Source organism: Phyllostomus hastatus, unplaced genomic scaffold (assembly GCF_019186645.2).
Source record: "Phyllostomus hastatus isolate PE091 unplaced genomic scaffold, TTU_PhHast_1.1 phas_scaffold_345, whole genome shotgun sequence".
Classification (NCBI taxonomy): domain Eukaryota; kingdom Metazoa; phylum Chordata; class Mammalia; order Chiroptera; family Phyllostomidae; genus Phyllostomus; species Phyllostomus hastatus.
In genome coordinates, this window is record NW_025334024.1 from 23,779,527 (window position 1) to 23,793,671 (window position 14,145).

Consider the following 14,145-nt stretch of genomic DNA (forward strand, 5'->3'; position numbering starts at 1 on the left):
CACGGGGCGGGCTTAAGTGGGCGGAGGAATCCATCTTGGGCGCCGGGAGGCTCGCTGCCTCCATTTAAGGCGGGGAGAGTGGCGCGCTCGGCAGTTGCTGTGGTTTCCATCCTGGGGTGGCTCGGTTAATCGGGAAGCGGGAACTCACGGACGTAGCGTCCTGAGTCCAGATCCAGGTGTTGGTGGCTGCCGATCCCGAGGTCAACTGCACAGCATTCCTTGTTCCGACCAGTGTGGGCCCCCCGTTTTACCTTCGCCACTTGATATCCATATCTAGGTCGCTCCGGCGCGGCCGAGGAGAAGGCCGCCTGCGAAATGTTCAAAAACACGTTCCAGAGCGGCTTCCTCTCCATCCTCTATAGCATCGGCAGCAAGCCCCTGCAGATCTGGGACAAAAAGGTAAGGGGCTGGGGCCGGCGGCGGGGCCGGGTACACAGAGGCCGCGCCCTTTCATTGCTCGGGGGCTGGGGACCCGGTGGCGGGTAGTTGTATCGAGTTGGGGTTTGGGGGAGGCCAGGCGGTTGCTGCTATGCCCGGTCCCCAGACAGGTGTGACTGAGGCGCGAGGTGGCGGCGTTGTGTAAGCAGCGGGGGTTACTGTGTGGGTGGGTGTGGCTGGGGTTTAAGTGTCCAGCGGCCGTCATGTGCTTAGGTCAGTGGTCCCTTGCCCCAGACTTGATCTGTCAACTCCTCAGAGCGTCAGTTTCCCCATCTATAAAGTGGCGTTGATAGTGCCTCTCACAGCGTCAACTTGGAGGCTGTTTCGGAAACGTATCTATGAAAGCAACTGCTGTTCTCTGATTTCACACATATTTACTGATAAACTGTTTTGTGCCAGGCGCTGTGCTGGGCAGCAGACACAGAGCCTTTGTTCCAGGCACCCTTGTGGCGGCGGGGGCGCAGCCAGACCAGTTATCTTTGAGTTTCATCCCTTTGCTCTCTTCCTTTTACTGATTCCAAACAGGTCAGAATTTGGTGGCCTTTGGCACCTGTTCCAAAGAACAGCCCTGTGACTGGGGTTCGGTACTGAGTCCTCCTTCAGTGCCTGATGTCTCCATGAGGAAGGTTGCAAAATGGTGATAAAGGCTTGTGTGGGTTAGTAAGTTCACAGCCGAGTACAAGTCTCATTATCCTTCTCCAGGGATCCTCAGGATGAGCCCCTTCACCGGCCCCAGGAGGTGAGGAATAGGGGGCATGCGTGTCTAGCAGCCTGTGGGTTGGTCTGCATTTTATTACTTTGATACTCAACATCTCATGCAAACTTCCTGACAAGTCAGCTGTATCCCCCTTTTTTTTTAAGATTTTATTTTTTTAGAGGGGAGGAGAGGGAGAGAAACATCCATGTGTGGTTGCCTCTCATGTGCCCCCTATTGGGGACTCTGATCCACAAGTCAGGCATGTGCCGTGACTGGGAATCGAACCAGCAACCCTTTGGTTCGCAGGCCAGTACTCAATCCACTGAGCCACACCAGCCCCTTTTTGAATGTAAGTTAAGGTTGGCACTCTGCTGTGGAAAACCAGTACTTTAGGTTATAACATTACTGCTCTCCTCAGGGTGGAATGAAGAGAGGTAATAGATCCAAGGGTGTTTTTATAGAGATGAATATAGAATAATCCAAATAAGCAGCTTGATGTTAATGAAGCCAATAACTTCGGATTTCATCTCAGAACGGCTTTTTGTCTTCCCTTACCCACAGATGAGTTTTGGGCTTCATAGAGACGGGGGGAGAACCTGGACAGCCTTTTGCGTGTTACCACTGGGAAATTCTGCATTCTGAAAGCAGCTTTGAGGGTGGTGTGTTCATCATGTCATTTCTATAAGACAGTTGAAAGTTTCTAATGTAACGAGTTGGGGCTTCCATCGTAAGTGAAAAATATGACCACCCCTGATCTCTCACCTTGATTCTACCCACAATCTAGAGCTAATGCCAAGGGCATTACGTGGAAAGCAGTTCCCTAGTTTTTCCCTCCATCTCTGAGGTTTTCAGCTGCATGGTTTTGTTCACACTGGAATAAAACACGTAAGCTGTGAAACCTCACCTCTGCCAAGAGACCCCACAGTGAGCGAACCGGAAACTCAGTAAGGACTCTGTAAGGGCTTCGCCACCGCAGCTTGACTTGACTTCGTTATGGGCTGTCAGAAGTCAGAGAGAGAGTGGCCTTGAGTGCCAGTTGAACTTGGGATTGAAACAAAGTGTCAGTATAAGGCAACTGACACAGAGAACAGGACCTGTTCCACAAGGGAAGGTTTTCAGAGCAGGTCAGAGAACTTACAGACACAGAGTTCAGTGCCTGGGAGGCTTTGGCATTTCTGTTAGGTGAGACTTTCATCGGAATTGCCCATTTTAACCTTCTGTGCTTGATGTGCCGTAGTTGTTTTTCAGATGCAGCTTTTGGACTTAGTCAACATGTTTATACAAGAAATGTAAAAGCAAAGTAACCATGGTGCACTGTGTCCCTCAACGCCACTAGAGGTCAGATGGTACCCTAATGACACAAACACCTGTGAAAACATGAGTAGATCGACCGGCAGGTTACATGAAGTGCACTTTGGCAAAGAACACTTTAGAAGAAAACTCATTTTAAGCAAAATTCTTCCCCTGGGGCAAGCAAAGGAGATGGAGAAAGAGGAAAATTTGGGGGCCGGATTTACAGGCTGTATTATAAAGTCCTAAGAAAGTGTTGGGAATCCAGTTTGGTCTGGGAAACAACAGCTAAGTGCTAAGTGATGGGCCTTGTGTAGATGGGGAGATAAAAAAAATTAGAGAAGGTATTTTCCCTGCTCCTGGAAACGAGGGCAGAGCTTGATGGAGAAAGGAAAGGCCTATCTACGTTTATCAAGAAATGACCCTGAGCCCTGGCTGGTGTGGCTCAGTGAGTTGAGTGCTGGCCTGCGAACCAAAGGGTTGCCGGTTCAATACCCAGTCAGGGCACATGCCTGGGTTGCAGGCCAGGTCCCTAGTGGGGGGCACGAGAGGCAACCACACATTGATGTTCCTCTCCCTTTTTCTCCCTCCCTCCCCCTCTCCCTAAAAATAAATAAATAAAAACTTAAAAAAAAAAAAAAGAAATGACCCTGACCTTTGCCACTAGGCAAATATTAGCTCTAGTGTGTATTTTCAGTTATTATTTTGATTTTACAGGACTTTACTGTTTTCCTTCCTGAGTTTACGAAGAGAATTTCTCTGAAGAATAATCTTGGGAAAGTTAGGTTTGGTTTCTGTTCAGGCTGTGTGTCTCCTTATGAGTATGGGGAGTGAGTGTCATATTCATAATACCAGTGGATCTGCAGACTCCATACTTATGGGCATGGTTACGTTTGTTACACCTGTGCTTATTCGCCTCTGAGGTTCATAGCCCCTCTCCCAACTCATCCTTCAAATCTCAACTAAAACATAATTTCACTTGTAAATGGCCAGTGTGGCTCATTGGATTGGGCGCTGGCCTTTGGAGTAAAGGGTTGCTGGTTCGATTCCTGGTCAGGGCACTTGCCTGGGTTTGGGTCCAGACCCCCAGTTGGGGTATGTGACAGATGACTGAGCTATGTCACTCTTACACGTCGATGTTTTACTCCCTCTGTTCCTCCTTTCCCCCCTCTCTAAAACAAACAAGTAAATAAATCCTGTTTAAAAAAAAAAACATTTCATTGAGAGCTTCAGTGAAGTATTCCCCACTATACTACAAGTTCCTTAGAGGGAAGAATAACCTCTTACCTTGAACCCCCAGTGCTAGAATGCGATCGGACTCCTTGGGCTTGTGACCGGGCTCTGTTCCTGGCCTCTGCCGTGCAACCTGGGGCAAATGCTTAACTACTCAGTTTCCCTTCTTGTAGTAGTGTCACCTCCTTCTCATGGTTCTGGAGATTGAATGAAGATGTGTATAAAGTGCTTAGCAACGGCGGTATGGCATACAGTATTCAACAGGGCAGGAAACTAAGGAACCTGCCCGAGAGTAAAGAAGTTTATGTTTGATCCCAGTATTCAGATGCTGAGGAATAGGAAGTCTGGTAAAACTAGACTGATGGAACTAGAAAAACCGAGTCTCGTTACCATGGCTTTCCCAGTCCAGAACCTTTAACGTGGTCTAGTGCACGCTTACCCAGTGCTCCGGGCTCACCTCCCCGGCCGCCTGCCGTCCACTGAACTGAAAGGAGTCCTGCCCTGGCCCGGTGCCTCAGTTGGTTAGAGCATCACCCCGATGTGCCAAGGTTGCGGCTTCGATACCCGGTCAGGGCACCTACAAGAATCAACCAGTGAGTGCACGAATACGTGGAACAACAGACTGGTGTTTCTCTCTCTCTCAAATCAAGCAATATTTTTTTTTTTTTTTAAGGAGTCTTATTCTCTCTTACCTGAGGCTTTTGTACTTGTCATGTCCCTCCACAGGCACCCACGCCTCTGCCTCCACAGCAGTCTCTCGGTCACGGCCTAAGGCGCTTCCTTGGGTTAATTTCTGTCCGCTTGCAGAATCTCGCCCTCCTTTTCATCATGGTCAGTCACACTTGAAGTTAGCTTCCTAAGCTCTCTCTTCCTGGCTAGACTGTAAGCTTTCTGGCAGAAACCTTTGAAATTTTTCAAACCAAGAGTTTAGGAGAAATTAGGGGTTTCTTAATGTCCCTTTAATTTCTGGACCCAGAAAGTACTGCATTTATTAAAGGACTCTTATGTGTAATGTAAACATTACTTCTGGTTTATAAAGAATATGCCAGGAGGCTCTGCTCCCACGTAATCCCCTTGTGAAACAGCATTTGCAGTCTTTCCTGGTAATACCCTAAGTCTGTTAGATGACAGTGTTAATTCACACATGCTGTTCCACCTCCCCCACCCCCACCTTGCTTTCTCCCAGCAGCTGCTGACCCTCCCCTCTTCCCAAACTAAACGTTAGGACCAGAGTTTTTGTGGTTGTTGCTGGATACTATTAGATTCCCATTTCCTGCTCCTAATTTAAAAGATGAACAGAGTCTCCAGGAAAAAAAAACAAAACAAAACAAAACAACCTCCCACGCCCTAGCTTCTAATTAGTAAACCTTGTCGGTGGATGTTAAACTGATGCAATTTCCAGTAGTAGAATTGAGAGCATTTGGACAGGAAGGTAGTGGAACTGTTTTTCCAGGCTGTGCCGGGGTCAGTCTGATGATACTCTTCATCGGGGAGTGGCAGCGCTCACCGTGATTGGGGGAAGGCCTGGCTTTGAGTCCTACGTGCCCTTTCAAGGCGCTGTTAGGAAGAGACTGGTTAGCAACGCACATAATTGTCCTTACTTTAACTAAAGGTTGGTTGTGCACACGACTCTGCTGTCTGGACAGATAGTCCCTGTTAGGTGTAGCTAAAGGAGAGACGCCTTCAGCCCTTTGGAGCCTGCAAGGCCAAGGCCTTGAGTCGGAGCTATGCCCAGATCTCCCCACAGAGGTCTCCCTCTGCCCGTCTGCTGACGGGAGTTCAGCCCCTAGCGGACCGGACCGGGTTTTGCTGAAGTGGACAGCTCTAATGGCAGCTGGAGCCTGTGTCATTAAGACTAGGATACCAGATGGCTGGGGGCTGGCCAGGGTAAGTGGGTGGAGTCAGGGAAAAAAAGAAAAGGAAAGATGGGGGTAGGGTATGGCTGCAACTCAAGTGTTATTTTTAAAGCACCTGTAGAAATACAGCGCATTGGCCAGCTTCCTCTCCTAGTAGTATTTTTTCCCCTCAGCCTGACCCTCCTCCCTGGGGCTTAAGTCAGTGTTCTTTATTAGTTGCCAAGCAACCATGGAAAGCCTTGGGGAGAGATTGCAGGCAGGGCATGATGGTTCGCTCCTTGGTGTCTGCAGAGGCTGGGAGCCGTTCTGATTTGCAGTTGTCAGCAGCCCGGGTTCCGAAGTTCCTAAAGTACCTCCAGCTCGTAGCGTGGGGGAGGGTCAATTTTTTAAAATGTAAGGTTGGCTTTACTTATTTATTGTTTGGAAGAATAAAACACTTGGAGGCCACACTTCGATAGTGGGAATGTGTTAGGAAATAAAAAAGAATTAAGTCAAAAATAATGGGCACTTTCCAATTTAGAGAGGGAAATAAAATAGAACCTGCTTCCACCATGAGCAATAAATGTGGGCAGTTCATTTTATCTGCGTTTCAAAGCCAGGCCTGCCTGGTGACCTCTGACCTGGAAGGAGCTAAGGAAAGGAAGTCGAAGCTTTCTGAGGCCAAGTGTCTCGTTGTGCGAGCTTGTCAGAAGCTGGACGGAGGCCGGGTAGCTTCCTGGAAGACCTTGTGATGTGCATGAACCAGGGTGCGGGGTGGTTATGAAGCCTTGTCCCCAGCTGACTGTCCCAAGCTGACTGTCCGGGTCCCTCCTTCGTCCTAGTGGTGGAGCCTGGGAGCCTGGAGGAGAGGCCTGGGGAGGTTCCCACCTACTGGGTCTTGGGTCTCTGAGTTATTGTGCCCCGCTACCCCCCCCCCCCCGCCCATCCTACTCTTTTCTTCCCAGGGGTTTGTATTTGCAGCCCTTTGAACCCAGTAAAGGAGAAAAATCATCACTCCCTAACACATCAGTTTACCCCGTGTTTCGCCATTTCTAATGCACACTCTTTTTGCCCAAGTTTTTGAGGGAAAGATAAGGATGCCTGTTATACATGGGTGGAACCTGAAATACCTTGCATCTGTTCTTGTGTTTTGTGGTTGTTACATAAAATGTCTTGTGCCACAATATGTTAAAAAATAAATGCTGAAATTCCTTTATAATACAAAAGACAAATTTATAAACATAAATAAGTAAATAAATTGAATTTAAAAATTAAAACAAAAGGTTTTTTTACCCCCTGAAAGTTTGAGTCAGAAACGTGGGTGCGCATTATACACGGGGACACGTTGTACACGGCAAGATATGGTCATTTGATTTCAAAGCTCTGGCCGCTTGTGATATGAGTACACTTTTGTTTTCTTCTTTGAGGACTGAACTTTCTCCTTGGGCAAAGCTCTCCTTAGCTTGTCATATCACCGGCCAGGTTAAAACCCCAGAGAAGCTGACGGGCATCGCTTTCAGAAAGCTGCCTTGGTTCCCGCGAGGTCTGTTGTCCTGGGGCCACGTTAGCTACCTCTGTGAGCACTGAGACTGACGCTCTGTGGTGGACGGGAGACGCTGGGAGGTCACCGAAAGTCCAGCCCCGAGTTTGTTCACGGCTGAGGCAGAGGCAAGGGGACGCACAGGGTGGGAGGCAAGTCTCCTCATATCCCCTCCCTGGGAAATCTGGCAAAAGGCTCTCTGGAGCCGAGGGAGGCTTCTTGCAGGCTCTGGCCTGAGAGACCTTGGGGATGTGAGGCCATGCTTTCCAACAAACGGTGTTGGATTCATTGCGACATGCTGCGTGTGAGCAAGAGTAGCCCTTGGGTGCTGATGACCTAATCCTTCCGACTTAAGCATCTGTTTGATTGTTGCCTTATGTACCTTTTAAAGAAGAAAAAGGAAGTTATATTACAGAGAATAATTAGCTATGTTATAAAATTGGTGTTTGCATCTGGTTAGACTGCTGCCAGCTCTTATCGATGTGACCGACTGCATCATTGCATTATTTGGAAACAGTTTCACAACTACATCCTCCGTCATCACCACTGCCTGATTTTCCACGGCAGCTGTGGGCCAGCGAATGGAGGGGAACGTCGCCCCTTCGGACAGGAGTGCTTCTGCGGGGAGTGAGGTGGGCAGTGTTGGCACGTGCCACCCAGACCCAAGCCTTTGTGCCCCCGTCTCCCTCGGAAAGGGGCCCAGCGTCCAAAGCAGGGGGCCTTGGGTGTTGGCAGCTTTGTTTGAGAAGCACTTCACTGTGACCTTTGTGTCTTGAGAACCCCAGAACTGCCACACTGGCAGAGTGCTGGGGCACGTCTGTCCCTGACTGTGGGCACCAGAGGGTGACTTGTGGGAAAGCGTCCTTCCTGCTGGTGGCCTCGTGGGCTTTGCGATGCACCCGGGAGCTCTGGCCTCCTCTGGTAATCCGTGGTGCGTATGTTATCCAGGAACTTTTTAAAAATCCTTCTTGAAATCATTCACATGTGCCAACTCCTAGAGCGACAAATTCCAGGAGTCAGCAAATATTTGAATGCTTACTTCATGCCTAGCACAGTACTAAGCATGATAGAAGATACGGATTATCCTTAATATGCGATTCCTACCCCTGAGCTTACGCTTTTTTGAGGAGACAAGACTCCGCAGCAGCATCTCGTAGAAGAAGCCGGGTCGTGCTATCAGATGTCCCCTAGGGAACGCCACGCACACCCAGAGTGGGTCAAAGTCACGGTAACAAGGCTCAGACATGCTGAAAAATACAACCATCAGTGTCCGTCGGTAACTGGGTGGGTCAAAAACTGTGAAACATTTACGCAGTGGAATTCTACGCAGCAGAAAGAAAGAAGGAGCTCCTACCCTTCGTGACAGCATGGGTGGAACTGGAGAGCATGCCAGGCGGTGAGGGACAGATACCATATGAGCTCACCTATAAGCTGAACCTAATCAACAAACAAACAAATGAGCAAAAGAGAAACAGAGACATGGAAATAAAGAACAAGCTGACCGTGACCAGAGGGGACGAGGGAGGGGATAACGGGGAAAGAAGAGGAGGGACAAGTCAAGGAACCAACATGTGTAAAGGACCTGTGGGCACAGGCAGTGGGTTGGGGATTGACTGTGGGGGCGGGGCAGGGGTGAGCAACAGGTGGAAGGTGGGACAACTGTAACTGAACAACAATAAAAGAAAAACACAGCTCCCAGCCACACTCGACACCGGGTTCTCTCCCTTCTACAAATCTAATGGCAAGTCAAGTGACTGCGTCCTGGATACAACACCCAACATAGCCATGCTCACTGTCCTTGGGGAAAAAGAAGGCGTCTTTCTGATGAATCGTGCTGGAAACCCGCAAACCTGGAAACCTGGCTGGTCTTTTTCACGTGTTGATATCCAGCCCTGGCGCAGAAGCATCTCTACACATTCCGACTCTGTCCCTCTTAGGTGCGTGAGAGTTGATTGCTTGAAGACATTCCGTCTTTCTGAGATACTGGGAGAGGAGGAGTCCGTGTTGAGTGTTGGCTCGTCCCCACCCCGTGCCTCCCACAGTGCAGTCAGCAGAGCGGTGCAGGGTGCAGGACCAAGCTGTGCCGTCCGGGCTGCTGGAGCCAGAGGAACAAGTCAGAGGGAAGGGAGGTCGGTGTGGGCTGAAAGGACGAATAACGAGGCTTCTGCATGGGGTGCGGAGGGGACCCGAGTTGGTACCTAGAAAAGCAGAAACCCGGGAAAAGGTGAGGAAGCCTCAAGTAAAGCTGGGGGAGTCATGCTGTCATTTTTTGGTTGCCCCTCCTCAGGGACACTCGGGACGTGGCCTTTCTGGCTGAAGCAGTGTACGGGACAGTACGGGGCAGTGGGGACCTGGCAGTTGACCCCGACTCCTGACCCGGGAGCTGTCATTTGCACTTCCTGGGTGTCGGTGTCCACGTCCATCAAGTGGAAACAGTGCCGCCTCCATTGTGATCTCTGTTGCTGCTGTTGGTCGGGTTCAGTGCGAGAATGTGTGGGAGTGTTTTCGGGCATAGCAGAAACGCATTAAGTGTTCGCTGAGTCTGAACTGAGTTGATTTCTTTGGGAAGCAATGTATCCTGATTTGTAGATTGCCACGCTGCCTGTGACCCCTGTGGTGGCCGCTGGGCCCCGTACGGCAGTAACAGCATGGTTTACGTAGAGGCTTCAGCATAGCACGTCTCAACCTTCTGTGTTACGCCCCTTTGGGCCAATATGGTTTTCTTTAAATGGTCCCACTCAGCCTTCAGAATCTTAACAAAGTTGTTGCCAAATATTTCAGTACTTACTTTCTCCCTCATAGGTGCGGAATGGCCACATCAAAAGAATCACTGATAATGACATCCAGTCCCTGGTGCTAGAGATTGAAGGGACCAATGTCAGGTAGGCTGCCACTCTGTTGTCCCAGAGACATTGTCCCCCGGGGAGGCGGGGCGTCACGGCGGTGCACGGCACGGACTGCCTGGTGTGAATGCAGGAGCTTACCTCGGGCAGGTTCCTCGGCCTCCTCTGTAAAATGCGGGTAATGACAGTGCATCTGCCTTGTAGGGTGACGCGAAGGTTAGGTGAGGGAATGTGTGCGAAACACCTGGACCCGCTCAGCACGGGTTAAGTGCTATGCAAGTGTTCGCTGTTGCTCACGTCTCACCAAGGTGCGCGTGCGCGTGCGCGGGTTGGGGGAGCGTTGCTCGGATCCTCCAGCAGGTGGCCACTGGGCTTTTCGCTGCCACAACAGCGTCGGTTTTGGTTTTCTCTCGTTTGTGGGTTCTCTTGGATCAGAATTGGATCTTCTGTTGCTTGAAGAACTTCCTCAGACCCACGGGCCTGACTTTGCTGTTCAGGCATTTTATTGCTGATGTCCAGTCCTGTGCGGAGCTTCTGTCTCCGAGTCCAGCATTTTTCTAAAGCATTAGCCGACCGAAGGGTTGAGGGGCATTGGTCAGCGTATCTGGATCTTCCGGCCGTGCCCTCCGAAGCAGCCCCTGGGCCGAGTGCCGCCGCTGTGTGCACCACCCGGGGGGGACTAGGAGTGTGTGTGTCGGTGTCTCCTCTTCCCACAGCACCACGTACATCACGTGCCCTGCGGACCCAAAAAAGACCCTGGGGATTAAACTTCCATTCCTCGTCATGATTATCAAAAACCTGAAGAAATATTTTACCTTCGAAGTGCAGGTGAGTGTGTGCCCGGGAACCTGCACGCTCTCTTGGCTGTCCCAGAGGGTTGGCTGTCCCAGGGGGTCAGCTGTCCCAGAGGGGCGTCCTGTCAACCTGTAGGGGGAAAGCGCCCTCGGAAAGTACCTCTGTCCTTTCGTATGTCTTCTCGTCTGCCTGTTCCGTACACACAATTTCGCCCTGATTTGTTTGTTTGTTTACTTACTTATTTGTTGTTCAAGTACAGTTGTCTCCTTTTTCACCCCACCACGCCCCCCACCCCACTCATCCCAGCCTCCCACCCTCAAACCTACTCCCCGTCCGGCTTTGTCCATGTGTCCTTTATACGTGTCCCCTGATGGCCCTTCCCCTGTTACACCCCCCCCCCCCCCAGTAACTGTCAGTTTGTTCTTTATTTCAGTGTCTCTGGTTGCATTTTGCTTTCAGCCCTAATTATTATAACATACATTTGGTATTAGTAATCATAATTTAATGCCAGATTTTTAAAGAGATGCAGTAGCCCTGGCTGGTGTAGCTCAGTGGACTGAGCCCCGACTTAGGGACTGAAAGGCCGCCAGTTTGATCCCAGTCAGGGCGCCTGCCTCAGTTGTGGGCCGGGTCCCCAGCTGGGGGCGTGCGAGAGGCAACCAATCAGTGTTTCTCTCCCTCTTTCTCCCTCCTTTCCCCTGTCTCTAAAAATAAATAAGTGAATAAAATATTAAAGAGACGCAGTAAATCTAATCTTAGTGACAAGATTTCAAAGCTTAAGTGTTAGAGTAGGGTCCATGTGGGAAGTAACTATTTAATACTGGGTTATTGTTGGTTTCTATTCTAGCATTTTTCATTTTTCAAGGGTGTTTATGAAATCATTTTATGGCCTGAGAGCCTGACGGGTGTGTCATATGTCATAAGCAGCTGGCGTTGTCTTGGCAACAAATCAGATGAAATTGCTACTTCCAGGCCATCTTCACCCAGCGCGACCTGCGTCTGGTCCGTTTGTTCTCCCTTGGGTCTCCTCTGGGGAAACCAGCCTGTGAGGGTCAGGTCCTCGCCTGCCCGAGACAGTTAGCGTCTTCTGGGATGGACTGAACCCGACCTGTGCACACGTCACAGGTGCTGGACGACAAGAACGTGCGCCGGCGGTTCCGGGCGAGCAACTACCAGAGCACCACTCGGGTCAAGCCCTTCATCTGCACCATGCCCATGCGGCTGGACGAGGGCTGGAACCAGATTCAGTTCAACCTGTCGGACTTCACTCGCCGGGCCTACGGCACCAACTACATCGAGACCCTGAGAGTGCAGGTGCCGGGTCCTTGTCCCGACGGAGCCTCAGACGGGAGGGGGCGCTCCCTCGCCGGCTGTGTCCCGTGTGGCACAAGAGTGGGTTTCTGGCTTAAGCCTCTCAGTGCCTGTCCAGGGGGCTTGGACCCCAGAGAGCTCTGGGACGTACTCCGGATCCGGCTCAGATACGGAGGGAGAGTATGACAAGCAGCTCTCCCTCTTGTCAGGGTCCAGTGCAGGCCAGTCCGAGGAGGCGCCAAGGGGATGGAGCTTTGGCAGCACCATGGGGTGGGGCGCTCTAGAGAGTCAGGGAACGAGGAAGAACAGGCACGTTTAGTTTCTCAAAACCAGTCCTGCACCCCCAGATCCACGCCAACTGTCGCATCCGACGGGTCTACTTCTCAGACAGGCTGTACTCGGAAGATGAGCTGCCGGCGGAGTTCAAACTCTACCTCCCGGTGCAGAACAAGGCAAAGGTGAGCCAGCCCCTCTGAGGACAGCCGGCAGCAGGCGGGGACGCTGTGTGCGGCAGCGTGCCCGCTCTGAGCCCGGCGACACAGCCTCTCCACGCCGACATGGAGAATGGGCTGCCTATCCATCGTGCAGTCCAACTCGGGGATGGTCCTGGGAAGGTTCCGGTACTCTCCCTCCACCTGCTGCTCCCTGCCCACAGGTCCCCTTCCGTGGGACCCTTGATCCGCCCCACCAAGGGCTCCTCCGGCCCAGCGGTGGGCACCCGCCTGCCTGCCGCTGACCAGCGCGCATTTCCCGCAGCTTAGCACCCCCTAACCCAGGGTCACAGAGGTAGGGGGTCCGTGACACTGACGGTCTATCTTCTAATAACCTGAAGTGATGCCTCTTTTCTGTTTGTTTGTTTGTTTATTTTTTCTCCAGCAATAACTGGAATACAATGAAAGGGATGGACCCTGGGCCTGACTCTTGTTTTAAAAAGGAAACTATCTGGAGGACAATGCAGAAAAAAAATATTTATATTAGTTCACTGTGCTGTGGTTCTTTTATCTACTACTCAGTGTCCCTTGTCGCGGACACCAGTGACCATGCCGTCCGTGACTGCATTGTGAGTACAGGGGTTACCCGACGGCCGGAGTCCGTCCCGCCGCCCGCCCCGGCGTGTGGGGAGGTGCAGCGCCACCAGCTTACAGAATTAAAGTGTCCATTTCAGACCAACGTGTCTTTCTGCGGTTTGTTCTTTGTTATGTGTTATTCAAATATATGTACATGCTGTGTAATACTCAAAATCTGGAAATGAATAAAATGTTATATTCTTGGTTTGTACATTTGTTCTTCGTTTGTGCCTTTTTTAATGGTGACATTTCTCTTCCCTTTGTGGTATGGACATAGAACTCTTTCCGGAGCGCGTCCCATGCATTCGCGCTTGGAGTAGCTGGCAGCGAGCACCTGGAGAACTAGACAGATCTGGGGGTGCTGCTTCGGAACGACTTCCGAGGTGAACGGACGGGGAAGCGCAGTCACAGTGCGTGACTGACGGAGGCGTCTCGCTCGGGCTGCATCCTGCGTCGAGCAGAAGACACAACGGCACCTAGGCCCGACTGCCCTCTGTCCCATCAGCACGCAGGGCCCCTCAGCACTGGGACAGGACAGGTCACCACCTCCCTGCTCGAGCCCCAGATGAAGTAAGTGCCTGCCCTGAATGTAGGAACTTACTCGAAGACTGGTTCTTCAGATGCTAGACTCACGTGAGAGAGCTGAAACCTTACGTCACGTGCCCAGCTCACACTCACTCTGGGGCGTATGCTCACTTAGACAAAGAATTAAACCCACGTAAGTTGCCCCGGCCCGGCAGCTCGGTTGGCTAGAGCGTGGTCCTGAAAGTGCGCCAAGGTTGCAGGTTCAATCCCCAGTCAGGGCACACACAAGAAGCAACTAGTGAATGCACGGATAGGTGGAACAGCCAATCTCTCTTCCTTCTCTTTTCTCTCCTCTCTCAAATTAATAGGTAAAATTTTAAAAAATAAAAATAGGCGAGTTAAGCACTTATATACGCTACAACTCTACCATATGGAGCACAGCTGGGGGAGGCAGTCTGGGGGCAGAGAGGAGCATGTGCGGATGTTTCTAGATGGCCCTGAGGGATACACGAGCCTAGTACAGTGACCACACTTGGGAGGACGGTCAGTGTGTCACACCTTTTCTACACTA

At 51.0% G+C, this 14,145-nt stretch overlaps 1 protein-coding gene across 1 annotated transcript; it reads left to right on the plus strand.

Annotated features, from left to right (window-relative positions):
* The first annotated feature begins 27 nt into the window (after positions 1 to 27).
* On the plus strand, positions 28 to 13,260 carry CFAP20 (cilia and flagella associated protein 20). Its single transcript, XM_045818749.1, has 6 exons — positions 28 to 399; positions 9,836 to 9,915; positions 10,593 to 10,704; positions 11,797 to 11,985; positions 12,330 to 12,440; positions 12,859 to 13,260. Exons 1-6 carry the CDS (start codon positions 316 to 318, stop codon positions 12,862 to 12,864), a joined length of 582 nt encoding a protein of 193 aa, XP_045674705.1. The 5' UTR covers positions 28 to 315; the 3' UTR covers positions 12,865 to 13,260.
* The last annotated feature ends 885 nt before the right edge of the window (positions 13,261 to 14,145 follow it).